This window comes from Oncorhynchus gorbuscha, linkage group LG16 (assembly GCF_021184085.1).
Source record: "Oncorhynchus gorbuscha isolate QuinsamMale2020 ecotype Even-year linkage group LG16, OgorEven_v1.0, whole genome shotgun sequence".
In the NCBI taxonomy this organism is placed as follows: Eukaryota; Metazoa; Chordata; class Actinopteri; order Salmoniformes; family Salmonidae; genus Oncorhynchus; species Oncorhynchus gorbuscha.
Genome location: NC_060188.1, coordinates 13,521,131 through 13,542,694, shown reverse-complemented (window position 1 = coordinate 13,542,694; position 21,564 = coordinate 13,521,131). Strand labels below are relative to the sequence as shown.

The window sequence follows — 21,564 nt, the reverse complement described above, 5'->3', positions numbered from 1 at the left end:
CTTGCGTATTTACTCGTATGCACATGTATGTTTTTGCAAACTGATACGCACCAAACCAAATCTGTTTATAGAATTGACCACTTCGCACTCAACCATAGATTGTGCACAGAGGACCAACTGCAACTAAAAACATTTGATGTTTTACGCCCTTAAAAGTTGAAAAAAGCCTTTCGAAACCCTAAGGCCTCATTATGACTGCTTGAGTTATAATTAATTTCCTTTGGCTGTGAGATTAAGGACCCACAGTCGAAACACATAGCAGGATTATAGAGGCTCCATTTGAAGGCCAACAACCGGGCAGCCAATCGGGCAGCCAATCGGGCAGGCAACCGGGCAGCCAACCGGGCAGCCAATCGGGCAGTCAATCGGGCAGGCAACCGGGCAGCCAATCGGGCAGCCAATCGGGCAGCCAACCGGGCAGCCAACCGGGCAGCCAATCGGGCAGCCATTCGGGCAGCCAATCGGGCAGCCAACCGGGCAGGCAGGGGATCTGTTCTGCTGCATGTCCATTGTCCCACAGTCTCCTCACATGGATAAACTGAGCTTTCTGCAGTTTTCCCCATTTTCCATGAATTCTGCTAAGATTATAAAGCTACTTCTAGAGTTAACAGTTAAGCTACAGGTTAGCACCAGTAAAAAGGCCTGTTTTACCTTTTCATTGGAGTTCCACATTTACTGTATTGAATACTGTTTTAACCCCATTTCTCTTCTCTCCTCTTTCTCTCTCACCCCATACCCGTCTTTCTCTCCTCTCTCTCTCTCTCTCTCTCTCTCTCTCTCTCTCTCTCTCTCTCTCTCTCTCTCTCTCTCTCTCTCTCTCTCTCTCTCTCTCTCTCTCTCTCTCTCTCTCTCTCACCCCATACCTGTCTCTCCTCTCTCTCTCACCCCATACCCGTCTCTCTCTCCTCTCTCTCTCTCTCTCTCTCTCTCCCCATACCCGTCTCTCTCTCCTCCCTCTCTCTCTCTCTCACCCCATACCCGTCTCTCCTCTCTCTCTCACCCCATACCCGTCCCTCTCTCCTCTCTCTCTCTCTCTCTCTCCCCCATACCCGTCTCTCCTCTCTCTCTCACCCCATACCAGTCTCTCTCTCCTCTCTCTCTCTCTCTCTCTCCCCATACCCGTCTCTCCTCTCTCTCTCACCCCATACCCGTCTCTCCTCTCTCTCTCTCTCTCTCTCTCTCTCTCTCTCTCTCTCTCTCTCTCTCTCTCTCTCTCTCTCTCTCTCTCTCTCTCTCTCCCCATACCCGTCTCTCCTCTCTCTCTCACCCCATACCCGTCTCTCTCTCCTCTCTCTCTCATCCCATACCCGTCTCTCCTCTCTCTCTCTCTCTCTCTCTCTCTCCCCTCTCCCCATACCCGTCTCTCCTCTCTCTCTCTCTCTCTCTCTCTCTCTCTCTCTCTCTCTCTCTCTCTCTCTCTCTCTCTCTCTCTCTCTCTCCCCCCATACCCGTCTCTCCTCTCTCTCTCACCCCATACCCGTCTCTCTCTCCTCTCTCTCTCATCCCATACCCGTCTCTCCTCTCTCTCTCTCTCTCTCTCACCCCATACCCGTCTCTCTCTCCTCTCTCTCTCATCCCATACCCGTCTCTCCTCTCTCTCTCTCTCTCCCGTCTCTCCTCCCCTCTCTACCCGTCTCTCTCTCTCTCTCTCTCTCTCTCTCTCTCTCTCTCTCTCTCTCTCTCTCTCTCTCTCTCTCTCTCTCTCTCTCTCTCTCTCTCTCTCTCTCACCCCATACCCGTCTCTCTCTCCTCTCTCTCTCTCTCTCTCTCTCTCTCTCTCTCTCTCTCTCTCTCTCCCCCATACCCATCTCTCCTCTCTCTCTCTCACCCCATACCCGTCTCTCCTCTCTCTCTCTCTCTCTCTCTCTCTCTCTCTCTCTCTCTCTCTCTCTCTCTCTCTCTCTCTCTCTCTCTCTCTCTCTCTCTCTCTCTCTCTCTCTCTCTCTCTCCCCTACCTCTCTCTCTCCTCTCTCTCTCTCCCCATATACCCGTCTCTCCTCTCTCTCTCCCCCATACCCGTCTCTCCTCTCTCTCTCTCTCTCTCCCGTCTCTCTCTCTCTCTCTCTCTCTCTCTCTCTCTCTCTCCCCCCCATACCCATCTCTCCTCTCTCTCTCTCACCCCATACCCATCTCTCCTCTTTCTCTCTCTCCCCATACCCGTCTCTCCTCTTTCTCTCTCTCCCCATACCCATCTCTCCTCTCTCTCTCTCACCCCATACCAATCTCTCCTCTTTCTCTCTCTCCCCATACCCGTCTCTCCTCTTTCTCTCTCTCCCCATACCAGTATCTCTCTCTCTCTCTCTCTCTCTCTCTCTCTCTCTCTCTCTCTCTCTCTCTCTCTCTCTCCTCCCCATACCCGTCTCTCCTCTTTCTCTCTCCTCCCATACCCGTCTCTCCTCTTTCTCTCTCTCCCCATACCCGTCTCTCCATCCTCAGTTGATACGTGTTGGGAGTGATGCACTGGCTTCCCCTGGTTGCCATGGTGATCGCCTCGGCCCTGCCCTTCCCTCACAGCCCTGTGACGAGTACTGTTGCTGCGATGACGGAGCCCGGCAGTAGCCTGGACAACCACACAGAGGACATCGATGACTCTTCCAGTCGCTCCCCCGGATCTTACTCCACACGTCCAGCTCCTCAGGCCTCTGTGGACTACAACTCCCACAGGAATGCTTCACTCAAGGACTACAATGTGACTGCTGATTCTGGAAGAGCAGACAGTACAAAACGCCTCAGCGTGACGGGTGTCAAGAAAGACTACAATAACCCCTCCATAATTAAAGAGGAGGTGAAAACTTTGAAAGGGAAGCGAAAACAACAAAGTTATCTGTCAAAAAGCAATTTTCATACAGAAAACATGAACAGCATTGGTTTAAATAAATATTCTAACACTGATGGAGGAAAACTCAGGAGCACCAATGGCAGCAGTCATCAGGACTACCCCTCCCAGGAGAACTATGTACTAGGGGACTATAAACCAGACAGCAGCAGAGCTGGTGATGACAGCAGCTTTAGAGACATGGCTCAGAAGGAAAACCATCATAATTCTCTAGACCCCAGGACCGATGAACAGGATCTCAGACCTCCCAACATGTATGTGGTGGAAACTTACAAACCTTCCACTAATGCTGGACACCAGAGTAAAACTGAGCCAGATCCCTCCAGTCAGAGGACCCCGCAGAGAGCAGAGGCTAGGACAGAGAGCAGTTATAACAGGGGAGAGGAGGGGAGGGAGGGTGGGCCTGGGGCAGGGGCTGGGAAAGGTCCGGATCTGTCAGAGGAAGGAATGGAATTAGGACTAGGGTTAGGGCAGGGTCAGGGGCTGGGAGGTGTAAAGGAGAAGCAAGAGCTGCTGTTTTTAGATGCACACCCGCGGGTCCTTTTCTCTTCCTCTCCTCCAGAGCACCCGCCCCTCCTCCTCATGCTGGAGTCAGGCATGTTGCCCATAGAAGGAGAGGACAAGGAGGAGGAGGAGGAAGTGTCGGACGCAGACGGACACATGGAGGGTCATGGGGACAGAGAGATGGACAGGAGTGTGCCGCTGAGCTGGGTGGACACTCTCAGGGGGGCCAGGGAGCCCCCTCTCCCCGCCCCCAGGCACAAGCGCTCGCACTTGTCCCACACCAGGCGGGGTGAGATGCCGGTGTGCGAGTCGGAGAGTGTGTGGGTAACGGACAAGACGACGGTCATCGACGATAGGGGTAAAACAGTCAACATCGTGCCAGAGATCAAGACAGTCAAGGGGGCGCTGAAGCAGTACTTCTATGAGACTCGCTGCCTCCAGGAGGGGCAGCAGAGGGGCGGTGGGCCGCAGCGGGAGGCAGGGGGGGCAGGGGCCTCGGCAGCAGGAACAGGGACAGGACCCGTAGGTGTGTCCGGAGCCAGCTGCCGGGGCGTGGACATCAGACAGTGGGTGAGTCAGTGTAAGGCCAAGGACACATATGTCCGAGCCCTCACTGTTGACAACAACGGTCTGCAGGGCTGGAGGTGGGTCCGCATCAACTCGTCCTGCGTGTGTGTCCTACTGTCCAGAGTAACCAGGAAAAACAGAGGAAGGGAGTGAGGTGCAGGAGATGGAGGAAGGGTGGAGAGGATAATGTGGAAGAAATGTTAACACAGATAATGCTTGGGACATTGGATGTAATGTCAGTGAGACAGTAGGTGTTACTTTATAGGCCAGGGTGCCTCTTATCCAGAGCGACTTACATTAGTGCATTCTTCGTATGATAGCTGCACTCTTACAAAAAAGGGTTCCAAAAGGGTTCTTCGGCTGTCCCCATTGGATAACACTTTTTAGTTCTAGGTAGAACCCTTTTTGAGGTTCTATGTAGAACCCTCTGTGGAAAGGGTTCTACCTGGAACCAAAATGGGTTCTTCAAAGGGTTCTCCAATGGGGACGGCCAAAGAACCCTTAGGTTCTAGATAGCACTTTCTTTAACGAGTGTAGGCGAGACAACCCCTCCACCCATCACGGGCTCAGTGAGAGTGACTACACAAAAACAATAAAACCTCAACAATACAACTTAGGGAAAACTATCATATCAAAATAGCGATTTTAGAAAAGTACTGTTTGTTTCATAATTGTCTTCATGTCATACATGTTATTGCTGAGTAATACTGTATGTAAGCATGAGTTTTAAATTAATATATTTCTTTATATATGTGTACAATATGTGATCAGTATGTTTTTATGTATGAAAGTATGTATATTTATAGAGAAAGGTACGTGGAATGATAGGTTTGTTGTTGTTACATGATTCCAGCCTCTGGCGTCTGGCCTCTGCTCTGAATGGGAGAGGAAGGGACTGGCAGCAGCTAGTCATTTAGCCTGATACTGCTCAACACTGCATACTGTGCACTGACCAATCCCAGTCCTCCTTTGTGAAGTCTCACAGAGAACATTATCACTGAGTGCTTTAATAGTAAGATAGAGAGGAGAATTGAGCCATGTATACTGTGAGCACAATGCTGGGTGTCATCATGATGCCCATACTGTTGTCATGAGAGCAACAGTCCATTTACAGTGTAGCCAGTCATATGTGATCAGAACATTTGAGTGACCAATAGAAACCCTGCAGCGGTGTGACAACCACAGAAGCATTTTTATCTCTATCTCTCCCTGTAGTTAGATCATTAGATGATTGAAGAATTCCATTCGCCTCAGTTTGCAGTTTGAACTCTGCACTCTATAATATATGCTGTACAACATATTTATACATCTGGATTTTTGTAATACATGTATGTATATTGTAAAGGCCTGTTTCTTATTCCATAAGTAAAAGATAAACTATTATAACTTATTTTATCATGATTTTTATGCATAATGGTCTTTCCCGGCAAGTGTCAATGGTGTGATCTATCGGTGTGTGTTGTCTCTCTTTCTGTCATATACACATACAGTATATACATGCTGAACATTCTTCTCACAAATACACAAACCACTGCCTCCTCCCCTCACACACTTTCCTGTTGTCTACATTCCTGCCAACCCCAGGTACACAAAGTGAGAACACATACATTGGGATGTGTTGTACCACGAGTCCACTTTATTTTGTCTTTTTATCACCAACATCTTCATTACTGTTTCATTTGCAGGTGTTATTTTCAATTTGTATTATCATCTTTGTCATTCATATTTTCTTTCCAATCATAACACAATTTTGTTTTCAAAATGTACACATACAGTAGCATATTTTATTGACCATTTTTAATGTTTCATATTTACTTTTCAAATTAGGTCAAATTAAATTAGTAAGAATTAAGTATTAAATGAACATGTACATACAATTATTCAATACATACATACATAACGAAAATGAATATAGTTATCATAAAAACATAAAAATAAAAATACACACATTTTACAAATTGTTCCCCAAGCTTTCATCCTCATAGGTTAGATTTCTACAGATATATGTGTATCATCTTCACCCCCCAAAGTTGACTTCATTGTCATCTTGATTGTTTGACATGCATCGTAACACAGAAGCTAAAGGTTTTTCTTGACTTCCATTAGTCTCTTTTTCTCTCTTCCTGGATCTGCTTATCATCCTTCCTCTCTTGGTTTCTGTAATGGCTGCGTGCAGTAAATTAATCGTCTCCATCCTCTTTTCTTCTGGTCACTTTGACTGTTTTATCTCACCTTCGTCACTTCTCCATCTTTCCCCTCGTCTTCCAGGGGCACCTGAGCTGATGATGAGAGCTGTAAAGTCCACCACATCTAGAAAGCCATTACCCTGGGCTTTGTACTAGACCTGCAGTATGTAACCTGGCTTCAACAACATGTCCCCCCACTCTAATTTAGCTGGCTTTAGTGGATACCTACAAATGACATCACAGCTGTATGGCCCCTCCATCCCATCTTATCCCCGCTGCTGTTGCCCCTCCATCCCATCTTATCCCCGCTGCTGTGGCCCCTCCATCCCATCGTATCCCTGCTGCTGTTGCCCCTCCATCCCATCGTATCCCCGCTGCTGTTGCCCCTCCATCCCATCATATCCCTGCTGCTGTTGCCCCTCCATCCCATCGTATCCCCGCTGCTGTTGCCCCTCCATCCCATCTTATCCCCGCTGCTGTTGCCCCTCCATCCCATCTTATCCCCGCTGCTGTTGCCCCTCCATCCCATCTTATCCCCGCTGCTGTGGCCCCTCCATCCCATCGTATCCCTGCTGCTGTTGCCCCTCCATCCCATCGTATCCCCGCTGCTGTTGCCCTCCATCCCATCTTATCTCCGCTGCTGTTGCCCCTACATCCCATCGTATCCCCGCTGCTGTTGCCCCTCCATCCCATCTTATCTCCGCTGCTGTTGCCCCTCCATCCCATCTTATCCCCGCTGCTGTTGCCCCTCCATCCCATCTTATCCCCGCTGCTGTTGCCCTCCATCCCATCTTATCCCCGCTGCTGTTGCCCTCCATCCCATCTTATCCCGCTGCTGTTGCCCCTCCATCCCATCGTATCCCCGCTGCTGTTGCCCTCCATCCCATCGTATCCCTGCTGCTGTTGCCCCTCCAACCCATCGTATCCCTGCTGCTGTTGCCCCTCCATCCCATCGTATCCCCGCTGCTGTTGCCCCTCCATCCCATCTTATCTCCGCTGCTGTTGCCCCTCCATCCCATCTTATCCCCGCTGCTGTTGCCCCTCCATCCCATCTTATCCCCGCTGCTGTTGCCCCTCCATCCCATCGTATCCCCGCTGCTGTTGCCCTCCATCCCATCTTATCCCCGCTGCTGTTGCCCTCCATCCCATCTTATCTCCGCTGCTGTTGCCCTCCATCCCATCTTATCCCCGCTGCTGTTGCCCTCCATCCCATCTTATCTCCGCTGCTGTTGCCCTCCATCCCATCTTATCTCCGCTGCTGTTGCCCCTCCATCCCATCTTATCTCCGCTGCTGTTGCCCTCCATCCCATCTTATCTCCGCTGCTGTTGCCCTCCATCCCATCTTATCTCCACTGCTGTTGCCCTCCATCCCATCTTATCTCCGCTGCTGTTGCCCTCCATCCCATCTTATCTCCGCTGCTGTTGCCCTCCATCCCATCTTATCTCCGCTGCTGTTGCCCTCCATCCCATCTTGTCTCCGCTGCTGTTGCCCTCCATCCCATCTTATCCCCGCTGCTGTTGCCCCTCCATCCCATCTTATCTCCGCTGCTGTTGCCCCTCCATCCCATCTTATCCCCGCTGCTGTTGCCCCTCCATCCCATCTTATCCCCGCTGCTGTTGCCCTCCATCCCATCTTATCTCCGCTGCTGTTGCCCTCCATCCAATCTTATCCCCGCTGATGTTGCCCTGCTGTTGCCCTCCATCCCATCGTATCCCCGCTGCTGTGGCCCCCCACCCTATCGTATCGTAGCTGCTGTGGCCGGCCTTTGATCTCCACAATAGATTCCATTCAAAAGAGATTACACTAGAGCCTCTCAGCTTTCACGGTGCCAATGGATAAACCATGAGTAGAGGAGCGGCTTGCTGCCGCTCTGATGTGGCTGGAGCCAAGATGGCGGCCTGAATGGGGACATGGTTTTACTGCAGCACTCTAACCAACTTAGGAGAACCCCTGACAGCTAGCAGATAGAGAGCCACAATGGGTGACATTGGATATCAGTCTCCTCCTCCTCAGCACACAACTCCACATCGCACAATCACATATTGAGACAGAACAAAGAGAGAGATAAAACAGTCGTCCTGCCTCATCCTACCCTCTATCCATGTACGTACAGTATTCTGTATATCCTGTCAATATTTCATACATTCTTCATGTTCTTTTCCCTTTGTTGTTTCTCCATCTCCGTCATTTCTTCTTTATCTCTGTTATTGCAGAATGGTCAGACCAATAGATTTATATTTAATAAATGTATATATTCATTGCTTCTCTGCTGCTTTCCCCTCCTGTGAATGAATGAGAGGAGGGCAGTCCAGTCGTGATCCAGTCACCATGGCCCTGAGGAGAAACACAGGATTACTCTCACGCACACCTCTGTCCTCCTGACTTCACTCAAACCAAATCCCCACCAACCAATGAACCAAGCCCACCGCTAAAGACCTCACCCACAAACAATGATATAACCAAAGCTCACAACACAGCACCACAACAAACAATGTAGCTTGAAAACAAGTCAAACCACTTCAATATGAACACATGCAAGCTATCTGGCATGCCTGAAGGTTTTATTGCAAATCTAACCATGAGAGAACTCGTAACTAGCTACTACATGTGTTGGTTGAGGGCTTCTCACCTCCGTGTCCTTCAGCAAGAGTATGTCCTGACTGAGGCTACCTCACCGCGAGGCCCAGAGTTCACTAAGCGAGAAGGAGAGAGAAACATCAAAATAACAACTAAATAGCATTGAACTTTTCCATGATGTACTATTATAAAGTTGTGGGAGGGGGAATTTGTGGTAACCTTGCCCTCTGAACCTGCTGTGTCCTGTAGCAGCGAGCCACTGGAGGTTTTGCATATGAATATCCAAGGTAATGCCATCAGTGTTGGAACAAGCCCAATAATGGACTGAAGGAGCCTAATGTTACTCCTTATAGTCCTAGGACCTTACATGTTCTGTTTATAGGCAAAATACTTCATCTAAACGTGATTCGACTCTCAATTGTGATAAGATTTTAGAAACACAACGCCCTCTACTTTCATGTCACATCAAAATAATTTCACAAAGGCAAAATATACACTTACTGTAGACTATTTTAACTGGTGTTAAAACAGTTGAGCCGACAGTATCTTTCAGTGACAACACGTTTGTGGCGTCTGTCTTCCTTTTACACACAGTTGTTCTGAGACGCCGAATGCTAATTAGCACAGGTAGTCTACTCAGTCTTCTCTGTCAAGCGCTGTAACATTGGAAATTTGGCTGTGTGGGAACCCTATAAATGTGTGTAGTAATTTCATCTTTTGTTTTTAGAAAAATTATTTCTCGCTGATATGAAAGACAAGTTCCTTATGTTTCCAAAACTGTACCGCAAGGGATGCGTGTTAACGTTTAGAGCGAGCGTCAGGGCTTTTAACAAAACTTCCCCACACAGAAAATACTATCATCAATCGCAAAAACTATCATCAATCGTTAGTAAGCTTCTATGAATGGGGTACATCTGAACATACTCACATGTGACACTGGTCTTACACTTTTTCTCTAATGTAAACATGCAACTCGCTTCAAGACAAAGTCAGTTGTTTTTCTCGATGAATAAATCAGTATGACTAGCCCATAGTAAATATGTGTTATCCAGGGTTTTAAGGGGTCATAAATTGTCTGAGTGATAATAGAAGAACAGCCCCGGAGGTGTAAGAAGCGGAACAAATAGGGATCTGAGAGCGTGGCCAAAGGGAAGGGTCAGAGGTCACTCACCGTCACTCTGAACCTTTCTCAGGGTCACGGAGGGTGTGGAGATGGCGGAGGCACGGAAGTTAGCAGGCAGGTTCTCCGATGAGTCCGAGGTCACCCCCCTAAGGTCCTTCTCCCTGAACATCTTCCTCCAGGAAGGGGAGCGGGTGAACGTCTTAGTCCCATCCTAATGGAGGGGGTGTAGAGAGAAGGGGGGAAATGGGGAGAGAAAAGAGGGGGAGGGGAGAGGAGACAGAGAATTTAAAAAAGGTTATGTCTATTAACATTGTCAAACTGTCAAGTTAGAAAGAATGACTTGTATGAGGTGGAAAATGCAGTCTTCACATAGTCTCTGAACTAAGCGTACTGTGTTCTTTAATACCTCATCTGGTCTTCTCTCTGTTCCCATAGAGATGAGGGAGTTGTATTCCTTCTCTAGGAGTTGTCTGGCCTAGAGGAGAGATGAGAGAGGAGGGAGTACAGATTAGAATCAGGCTAGTCACTTCATTTGATATACACTACTATCAGTTTCACCTGCATGCCTGAGATACAACTGTCATCCACCAGCCAGCTGTTAGCCTGGGGACGCTGTTACTGAGATACAACTGTCATCTACCAGCCAGCTGTCAGCCTGGGGACGATGTTACTGAGATACAACTGTCATCTACCAGCCAGCTGTTAGCCTGGGGACGCTGTTACTGAGATACAACTGTCATCTACCAGCCAGCTGTTAGCCTGGGGACGCTGTTACTGAGATACAACTGTCATCTACCAGCCAGCTGTCAGCCTGGGGACGCTGTTACTGAGATACAACTGTCATCTACCAGCCAGCTGTTAGCCTGGGGACGCTGTTACTGAGATACAACTGTCATCTACCAGCCAGCTGTCAGCCTGGGGACGTCTGTTACTGAGATACAACTGTCATCCACCAGCCAGCTGTCAGCCTGGGGACGCTGTTACTGAGATACAACTGTCATCTACCAGCCAGCTGTTAGCCTGGGGACGCTGTTACTGAGATACAACTGTCATCTACCAGCCAGCTGTCAGCCTGGGGACGCTGTTACTGAGATACAACTGTCATCTACCAGCCAGCTGTTAGCCTGGGGACGCTGTTACTGAGATACAACTGTCATCTACCAGCCAGCTGTCAGCCTGGGGACGCTGTTACTGAGATACAACTGTCATCCACCAGCCAGCTGTCAGCCTGGGGACGCTGTTACTGAGATACAACTGTCATCTACCAGCCAGCTGTTAGCCTGGGGACGCTGTTACTGAGATACAACTGTCATCTACCAGCCAGCTGTCAGCCTGGGGACGCTGTTACTGGTCATCCACCAGCCAGCTGTCAGCCTGGGGACGCTGTTACTGAGATACAACTGTCATCTACCAGCCAGCTGTCAGCCTGGGGACGATGTTACTGAGATACAACTGTCATCTACCAGCCAGCTGTTAGCCTGGGGACGCTGTTACTGAGATACAACTGTCATCCACCAGCCAGCTGTTAGCCTGGGGACGATGTTACTGAGATACAACTGTCATCTACCAGCCAGCTGTCAGCCTGGGGACGCTGTTACTGAGATACAACTGTCATCTACCAGCCAGCTGTTAGCCTGGGGACGCTGTTACTGAGATACAACTGTCATCTACCAGCCAGCTGTCAGCCTGGGGACGCTGTTACTGAGATACAACTGTCATCCACCAGCCAGCTGTCAGCCTGGGGACGCTGTTACTGAGATACAACTGTCATCTACCAGCCAGCTGTTAGCCTGGGGACGCTGTTACTGAGATACAACTGTCATCTACCAGCCAGCTGTCAGCCTGGGGACGCTGTTACTGAGATACAACTGTCATCCACCAGCCAGCTGTCAGCCTGGGGACGCTGTTACTGAGATACAACTGTCATCTACCAGCCAGCTGTTAGCCTGGGGACGCTGTTACTGAGATACAACTGTCATCTACCAGCCAGCTGTCAGCCTGGGGACGCTGTTACTGAGATACAACTGTCATCCACCAGCCAGCTGTCAGCCTGGGGACGCTGTTACTGAGATACAACTGTCATCTACCAGCCAGCTGTCAGCCTGGGGACGCTGTTACTGAGATACAACTGTCATCTACCAGCCAGCTGTTAGCCTGGGGACGCTGTTACTGAGATACAACTGTCATCCACCAGCCAGCTGTTAGCCTGGGGACGACTGAGATACAACTGTCATCTACCAGCCAGCTGTCAGCCTGGGGACGCTGTTACTGAGATACAACTGTCATCTACCAGCCAGCTGTTAGCCTGGGGACGCTGTTACTGAGATACAACTGTCATCTACCAGCCAGCTGTCAGCCTGGGGACGCTGTTACTGAGATACAACTGTCATCCACCAGCCAGCTGTCAGCCTGGGGACGCTGTTACTGAGATACAACTGTCATCTACCAGCCAGCTGTTAGCCTGGGGACGCTGTTACTGAGATACAACTGTCATCTACCAGCCAGCTGTCAGCCTGGGGACGCTGTTACTGAGATACAACTGTCATCCACCAGCCAGCTGTCAGCCTGGGGACGCTGTTACTGAGATACAACTGTCATCTACCAGCCAGCTGTTAGCCTGGGGACGCTGTTACTGAGATACAACTGTCATCTACCAGCCAGCTGTCAGCCTGGGGACGCTGTTACTGAGATACAACTGTCATCTACCAGCCAGCTGTCAGCCTGGGGACGATGTTACTGAGATACAACTGTCATCCACCAGCCAGCTGTTAGCCTGGGGACGCTGTTACTGAGATACAACTGTCATCTACCAGCCAGCTGTTAGCCTGGGGACGCTGTTACTGAGATACAACTGTCATCCACCAGCCAGCTGTTAGCCTGGGGACGCTGTTACTGAGATACAACTGTCATCTACCAGCCAGCTGTTAGCCTGGGGACGCTGTTACTGAGATACAACTGTCATCCACCAGCCAGCTGTTAGCCTGGGGACGGGGACGCTGTTACTGAGATACAACTGTCATCTACCAGCCAGCTGTCAGCCTGGGGACGATGTTACTGAGATACAACTGTCATCTACCAGCCAGCTGTTAGCCTGGGGACGCTGTTACTGAGATACAACTGTCATCTACCAGCCAGCTGTTAGCCTGGGGACGCTGTTACTGAGATACAACTGTCATCTACCAGCCAGCTGTTAGCCTGGGGACAACTGAGATACAACTGTCATCTACCAGCCAGCTGTTAGCCTGGGGACGCTGTTACTGAGATACAACTGTCATCTACCAGCCAGCTGTTAGCCTGGGGACGCTGTTACTGAGATACAACTGTCATCCACCAGCCAGCTGTTAGCCTGGGGACGATGTTACTGAGATACAACTGTCATCTACCAGCCAGCTGTCAGCCTGGGGACGCTGTTACTGAGATACAACTGTCATCTACCAGCCAGCTGTTAGCCTGGGGACGCTGTTACTGAGATACAACTGTCATCCACCAGCCAGCTGTTAGCCTGGGGACGCTGTTACTGAGATACAACTGTCATCTACCAGCCAGCTGTCAGCCTGGGGACGATGTTACTGAGATACAACTGTCATCTACCAGCCAGCTGTCAGCCTGGGGACGATGTTACTGAGATACAACTGTCATCTACCAGCCAGCTGTTAGCCTGGGGTCAGCCTGCTGTTACTGAGATACAACTGTCATCCACCAGCCAGCTGTCAGCCTGGGGACGCTGTTACTGAGATACAACTGTCATCTACCAGCCAGCTGTCAGCCTGGGGACGCTGTTACTGAGATACAACTGTCATCCACCAGCCAGCTGTTAGCCTGGGGACTGCTGTTACTGAGATACAACTGTCATCTACCAGCCAGCTGTCAGCCTGGGGACGCTGTTACTGAGATACAACTGTCATCTACCAGCCAGCTGTCAGCCTGGGGACGCTGTTACTGATATACAACTGTCATCCACCAGCCAGCTGTTAGCCTGGGGACGCTGTTACTGAGATACAACTGTCATCCACCAGCCAGCTGTTAGCCTGGGGACGCTGTTACTGAGATACAACTGTCATCCACCAGCCAGCTGTCAGCCTGGGGACGCTGTTACTGAGATACAACTGTCATCTACCAGCCAGCTGTTAGCCTGGGGACGCTGTTACTGAGATACAACTGTCATCCACCAGCCAGCTGTCAGCCTGGGGACGCTGTTACTGAGATACAACTGTCATCTACCAGCCAGCTGTCAGCCTGGGGACGCTGTTACTGAGATACAACTGTCATCCACCAGCCAGCTGTTAGCCTGGGGATGTTACTGAGATACAACTGTCATCTACCAGCCAGCTGTCAGCCTGGGGACGCTGTTACTGAGATACAACTGTCATCTACCAGCCAGCTGTCAGCCTGGGGACGCTGTTACTGAGATACAACTGTCATCCACCAGCCAGCTGTTAGCCTGGGGACGCTGTTACTGAGATACAACTGTCATCCACCAGCCAGCTGTTAGCCTGGGGACGCTGTTACTGAGATACAACTGTCATCCACCAGCCAGCTGTCAGCCTGGGGACGCTGTTACTGAGATACAACTGTCATCTACCAGCCAGCTGTTAGCCTGGGGACGCTGTTACTGAGATACAACTGTCATCCACCAGCCAGCTGTTAGCCTGGGGACGATGTTACTGAGATACAACTGTCATCCACCAGCCAGCTGTTAGCCTGGGGACGCTGTTACTGAGATACAACTGTCATGTACCAGCCAGCTGTTAGCCTGGGGACGCTGTTACTGAGATACAACTGTCATCTACCAGCCAGCTGTCAGCCTGGGGACGATGTTACTGAGATACAACTGTCATGTACCAGCCAGCTGTCAGCCTGGGGACGCTGTTACTGAGATACAACTGTCATCTACCAGCCACTGGGGACGCTGTTACTGAGATACAACTGTCATCTACCAGCCAGCTGTCAGCCTGGGGACGCTGTTACTGAGATACAACTGTCATCTACCAGCCACTGGGGACGCTGTTACTGAGATACAACTGTCATCTACCAGCCAGCTGTCAGCCTGGGGACGCTGTTACTGTTGTCATCTACCAGCCAGCTGTCAGATGTTACTGAATACAACTGTCATCTACCAGCCAGCTGTCAGCCTGGGGACGCTGTTACTGAGATACAACTGTCATCATCTACCAGCCAGCTGTCAGCCTGGGGACGCTGTTACTGAGATACAACTGTCATCTACCAGCCAGCTGTCAGCCTGGGGACGCTGTTACTGAGATACAACTGTCATCTACCAGCCAGCTGTCAGCCTGGGGACGCTGTTACTGAGATACAACTGTCATCCACCAGCCAGCTGTCAGCCTGGGGACGCTGTTACTGAGATACAACTGTCATCCACCAGCCAGCTGTTAGCCTGGGGACGCTGTTACTGAGATACAACTGTCATCTACCAGCCAGCTGTCAGCCTGGGGACGCTGTTACTGAGATACAACTGTCATCCACCAGCCAGCTGTTAGCCTGGGGACGCTGTTACTGAGATTCAACTGTCATCCACCAGCCAGCTGTTAGCCTGGGGACGCTGTTACTGAGATACAACTGTCATCCACCAGCCAGCTGTTAGCCTGGGGACGCTGTTACTGAGATACAACTGTCATCTACCAGCCAGCTGTTAGCCTGGGGACGCTGTTACTGAGATACAACTGTCATCCACCAGCCAGCTGTTAGCCTGGGGACACTGTTACTGAGATACAACTGTCATCCACCAGCCAGCTGTCAGCCTGGGGACGCTGTTACTGAGATACAACTGTCATCCACCAGCCAGCTGTCAGCCTGGGGACGCTGTTACTGAGATACAACTGTCATCCACCAGCCAGCTGTTAGCCTGGGGACGATGTTACTGAGATACAACTGTCATCTACCAGCCAGCTGTCAGCCTGGGGACGATGTTACTGAGATACAACTGTCATCTACCAGCCAGCTGTTAGCCTGGGGACGCTGTTACTGAGATACAACTGTCATCCACCAGCCAGCTGTTAGCCTGGGGACGCTGTTACTGAGATACAACTGTCATCTACCAGCCAGCTGTCAGCCTGGGGACGATGTTACTGAGATACAACTGTCATCTACCAGCCAGCTGTCAGCCTGGGGACGATGTTACTGAGATACAACTGTCATCTACCAGCCAGCTGTTAGCCTGGGGACGCTGTTACTGAGATACAACTGTCATCCACCAGCCAGCTGTTAGCCTGGGGACGCTGTTACTGAGATACAACTGTCATCTACCAGCCAGCTGTCAGCCTGGGGACGCTGTTACTGAGATACAACTGTCATCCCAGCCAGCTGTCAGCTGTTAGCCTGGGGACGCTGTTACTGAGATACAACTGTCATCCACCAGCCAGCTGTTAGCCTGGGGACGCTGTTACTGAGATACAACTGTCATCCACCAGCCAGCTGTTAGCCTGGGGACGCTGTTACTGAGATACAACTGTCATCCACCAGCCAGCTGTTAGCCTGGGGACGCTGTTACTGAGATACAACTGTCATCCACCAGCCAGCTGTTAGCCTGGGGACGCTGTTACTGAGATACAACTGTCATCCACCAGCCAGCTGTTAGCCTGGGGACGCTGTTACTGAGATACAACTGTCATCCACCAGCCAGCTGTCAGCCTGGGGACGCTGTTACTGAGATACAACTGTCATCCACCAGCCAGCTGTCAGCCTGGGGACGCTGTTACTGAGATACAACTGTCATCCACCAGCCAGCTGTTAGCCTGGGGACGCTGTTAGCCTGTTACTGAGATACAACTGTCATCTACCAGCCAGCTGTCAGCCTGGGGACGCTGTTACTGAGATACAACTGTCATCTACCAGCCAGCTGTTAGCCTGGGGACGCTGTTACTGAGATACCATCCACCAGCCAGCTGTTAGCCTGGGGACGCTGTTACTGAGATACAACTGTCATCTACCAGCCAGCTGTCAGCCTGGGGACGATGTTACTGAGATACAACTGTCATCTACCAGCCAGCTGTCAGCCTGGGGACGATGTTACTGAGATACAACTGTCATCTACCAGCCAGCTGTTAGCCTGGGGACGCTGTCATCCACCAGCCAGCTGTTAGATACTGAATACTGTCATCTACCAGCCAGCTGTCAGCCTGGGGACGCTGTTACTGAGATACAACTGTCATCTACCAGCCAGCTGTTAGCCTGGGGACGCTGTTACTGAGATACAACTGTCATCCACCAGCCAGCTGTTAGCCTGGGGACGCTGTTACTGAGATACAACTGTCATCTACCAGCCAGCTGTTAGCCTGGGGACGCTGTTACTGAGATACAACTGTCATCTACCAGCCAGCTGTCAGCCTGGGGACGCTGTTACTGAGATACAACTGTCATCCACCAGCCAGCTGTTAGCCTGGGGACGCTGTTACTGAGATACAACTGTCATCCACCAGCCAGCTGTTAGCCTGGGGACGCTGTTACTGAGATACAACTGTCATCCACCAGCCAGCTGTTTAGCCTGGGGACGCTGTTACTGAGATACAACTGTCATCCACCAGCCAGCTGTCAGCCTGGGGACGCTGTTACTGAGATACAACTGTCATCCACCAGCCAGCTGTCAGCCTGGGGACGCTGTTACTGAGATACAACTGTCATCCACCAGCCAGCTGTTAGCCTGGGGACGATGTTACTGAGATACAACTGTCATCTACCAGCCAGCTGTCAGCCTGGGGACGCTGTTACTGAGATACAACTGTCATCCACCAGCCAGCTGTTAGCCTGGGGACGCTGTTACTGAGATACAACTGTCATCCACCAGCCAGCTGTTAGCCTGGGGACGCTGTTACTGAGATACAACTGTCATCTACCAGCCAGCTGTCAGCCTGGGGACTGATGTTACTGAGATACAACTGTCATCTACCAGCCAGCTGTCAGCCTGGGGACGATGTTACTGAGATACAACTGTCATCTACCAGCCAGCTGTTAGCCTGGGGACGCTGTTACTGAGATACAACTGTCATCCACCAGCCAGCTGTTAGCCTGGGGACCACCATCTACCAGCCAGCTGTCAGCCTGGGGACGCTGTTACTGAGATACAACTGTCATCCACCAGCCAGCTGTTAGCCTGGGGACGCTGTTACTGAGATACAACTGTCATCCACCAGCCAGCTGTTAGCCTGGGGACGCTGTTACTGAGATACAACTGTCATCCACCAGCCAGCTGTCAGCCTGGGGACGCTGTTACTGAGATACAACTGTCATCCACCAGCCAGCTGTTAGCCTGGGGACGCTGTTACTGAGATACAACTGTCATCCACCAGCCAGCTGTTAGCCTGGGGACGCTGTTACTGAGATACAACTGTCATCCACCAGCCAGCTGTTAGCCTGGGGACGCTGTTACTGAGATACAACTGTCATCCACCAGCCAGCTGTCAGCCTGGGGACGCTGTTACTGAGATACAACTGTCATCCACCAGCCAGCTGTCAGCCTGGGGACGCTGTTACTGAGATACAACTGTCATCCACCAGCCAGCTGTTAGCCTGGGGACGATGTTACTGAGATACAACTGTCATCTACCAGCCAGCTGTCAGCCTGGGGACGAACTGAGATACAACTGTCATCTACCAGCCAGCTGTTAGCCTGGGGACGCTGTTACTGAGATACAACTGTCATCCACCAGCCAGCTGTTAGCCTGGGGACGCTGTTACTGAGATACAACTGTCATCTACCAGCCAGCTGTCAGCCTGGGGACGATGTTACTGAGATACAACTGTCATCTACCAGCCAGCTGTCAGCCTGGGGACGATGTTACTGAGATACAACTGTCATCTACCAGCCAGCTGTTAGCCTGGGGACGCTGTTACTGAGATACAACTGTCATCCACCAGCCAGCTGTTAGCCTGGGGACGCTGTTACTGAGATACAACTGTCATCTACCAGCCAGCTGTCAGCCTGGGGACGCTGTTACTGAGATACAACTGTCATCCACCAGCCAGCTGTTAGCCTGGGGACGCTGTTACTGAGATACAACTGTCATCCACCAGCCAGCTGTTAGCCTGGGGACGCTGTTACTGAGATACAACTGTCATCTACCAGCCAGCTGTCAGCCTGGGGACGCTGTTACTGAGATACAACTGTCATCCACCAGCCAGCTGTTAGCCTGGGGACGCTGTTACTGAGATACAACTGTCATCCACCAGCCAGCTGTTAGCCTGGGGACGCTGTTACTGAGATACAACTGTCATCCACCAGCCAGCTGTTAGCCTGGGGACGCTGTTACTGAGATACAACTGAGATACAACTGTCATCCACCAGCCAGCTGTCAGCCTGGGGACGCTGTTACTGAGATACAACTGTCATCCACCAGCCAGCTGTCAGCCTGGGGACGCTGTTACTGAGATACAACTGTCATCCACCAGCCAGCTGTCAGCCTGGGGACGCTGTTACTGAGATACAACTGTCATCTACCAGCCAGCTGTTAGCCTGGGGGGACGCTGTTACTGAGATACAACTGTCATCCACCAGCCAGCTGTTAGCCTGGGGACGCTGTTACTGAGATACAACTGTCATCTACCAGCCAGCTGTTAGCCTGGGGACGCTGTTACTGAGATACAACTGTCATCCACCAGCCAGCTGTTAGCCTGGGGACGCTGTTACTGAGATACAACTGTCATCCACCAGCCAGCTGTCAGCCTGGGGACGCTGTTACTGAGATGAACTGTCATCCACCAGCCAGCTGTCAGCTGGGGACGCTGTTACTGAGATACAACTGTCATCCACCAGCCAGCTGTCAGCCTGGGGACGCTGTTACTGAGATACAACTGTCATCCACCAGCCAGCTGTCCTGGGGAGCCTGGGGACGCTGTTACTGAGATACAACTGTCATCTACCAGCCAGCTGTCAGCCTGGGGACAACTGTTACTGAGATACAACTGTCATCTACCAGCCAGCTGTTAGCCTGGGGACGAGATACAACTGTTACTGAGATACAACTGTCATCCACCAGCCAGCTGTTAGCCTGGGGACGCTGTTACTGAGATACAACTGTCATCTACCAGCCAGCTGTCAGCCTGGGGACGCTGTTACTGAGATACAACTGTCATCTACCAGCCAGCTGTCAGCCTGGGGACGCTGTTACTGAGATACAACTGTCATCTACCAGCCAGCTGTTAGCCTGGGGACGCTGTTACTGAGATACAACTGTCATCCACCAGCCAGCTGTTAGCCTGGGGACGCTGTTACTGAGATACAACTGTCATCTACCAGCCAGCTGTCAGCCTGGGGACGCTGTTACTGAGATACAACTGTCATCCACCAGCCAGCTGTTAGCCTGGGGACGCTGTTACTGAGATACAACTGTCATCCACCAGCCAGCTGTTAGCCTGGGGACGCTGTTACTGAGATACAACTGTCATCTACCAGCCAGCTGTCAGCCTGGGGACGCTGTTACTGAGATACAACTGTCATCCACCAGCCAGCTGTTAGCCTGGGGACGCTGTTACTGAGATACAACTGTCATCCACCAGCCAGCTGTTAGCCTGGGGACGCTGTTACTGAGATACAACTGTCATCCACCAGCCAGCTGTTAGCCTGGGGACGCTGTTACTGAGATACAACTGTCATCCACCAGCCAGCTGTCAGCCTGGGGACGCTGTTACTGAGATACAACTGTCATCCACCAGCCAGCTGTCAGCCTGGGGACGCTGTTACTGAGATACAACTGTCATCCACCAGCCAGCTGTTAGCCTGGGGACGATGTTACTGAGATACAACTGTCATCTACCAGCCAGCTGTCAGCCTGGGGACGCTGTTACTGAGATACAACTGTCATCTACCAGCCAGCTGTTAGCCTGGGGACGCTGTTACTGAGATACAACTGTCATCCACCAGCCAGCTGTTACTGCCTGGCCAGCTGTTAGCCTGGGGACGCTGTTACTGAGATACAACTGTCATCTACCAGCCAGCTGTCAGCCTGGGGACGATGTTACTGAGATACAACTGTCATCTACCAGCCAGCTGTCAGCCTGGGGACGATGTTACTGAGATACAACTGTCATCTACCAGCCAGCTGTTAGCCTGGGGACGCTGTTACTGAGATACAACTGTCATCCACCAGCCAGCTGTTAGCCTGGGGACGCTGTTACTGAGATACAACTGTCATCTACCAGCCAGCTGTCAGCCTGGGGACGCTGTTACTGAGATACAACTGTCATCCACCAGCCAGCTGTTAGCCTGGGGACGCTGTTACTGAGATACAACTGTCATCCACCAGCCAGCTGTTAGCCTGGGGACGCTGTTACTGAGATACAACTGTCATCTACCAGCCAGCTGTCAGCCTGGGGACGCTGTTACTGAGATACAACTGTCATCCACCAGCCAGCTGTTAGCCTGGGGACGCTGTTACTGAGATACAACTGTCATCCACCAGCCAGCTGTTAGCCTGGGGACGCTGTTACTGAGATACAACTGTCATCCACCAGCCAGCTGTTAGCCTGGGGACGCTGTTACTGAGATACAACTGTCATCCACCAGCTGTCATCCACCAGCCAGCCAGCTGTCAGCCTGGGGACGATGTTACTGAGATACAACTGTCATCTACCAGCCAGCTGTTAGCCTGGGGACGCTGTTACTGAGATACAACTGTCATCCACCAGCCAGCTGTTAGCCTGGGGACGCTGTTACTGAGATACAACTGTCATCTACCAGCCAGCTGTCAGCCTGGGGACGCTGTTACTGAGATACAACTGTCATCCACCAGCCAGCTGTTTAGCCTGGGCTGTTAGCCTG

General features: G+C 51.2%; 1 protein-coding gene and 1 pseudogene across 1 annotated transcript; one reads left to right on the top strand and one right to left on the bottom strand.

Annotated features, from left to right (window-relative positions):
• The first annotated feature begins 3,266 nt into the window (after nucleotides 1-3,266).
• LOC124000487 (neurotrophin-4-like) lies at nucleotides 3,267-5,303 on the top strand. Its single transcript, XM_046306870.1, has one exon. The coding sequence runs from the start codon at nucleotides 3,284-3,286 to the stop codon at nucleotides 4,058-4,060; it is 777 nt and encodes a 258-aa protein (XP_046162826.1). The 5' UTR covers nucleotides 3,267-3,283; the 3' UTR covers nucleotides 4,061-5,303.
• A 220-nt stretch (nucleotides 5,304-5,523) lies between these two features.
• The window catches only part of LOC124000197, a 69,971-nt pseudogene continuing 53,930 nt past the window's right edge, over nucleotides 5,524-21,564 (bottom strand).

What these genes read in the sequence shown, in the direction of transcription:
- LOC124000487 (XM_046306870.1), top strand. Translation starts at nt 3,284, where the DNA reads ATGGAATTAGGACTAGGGTTAGGGCAGGGTCAGGGGCTGGGAGGTGTA.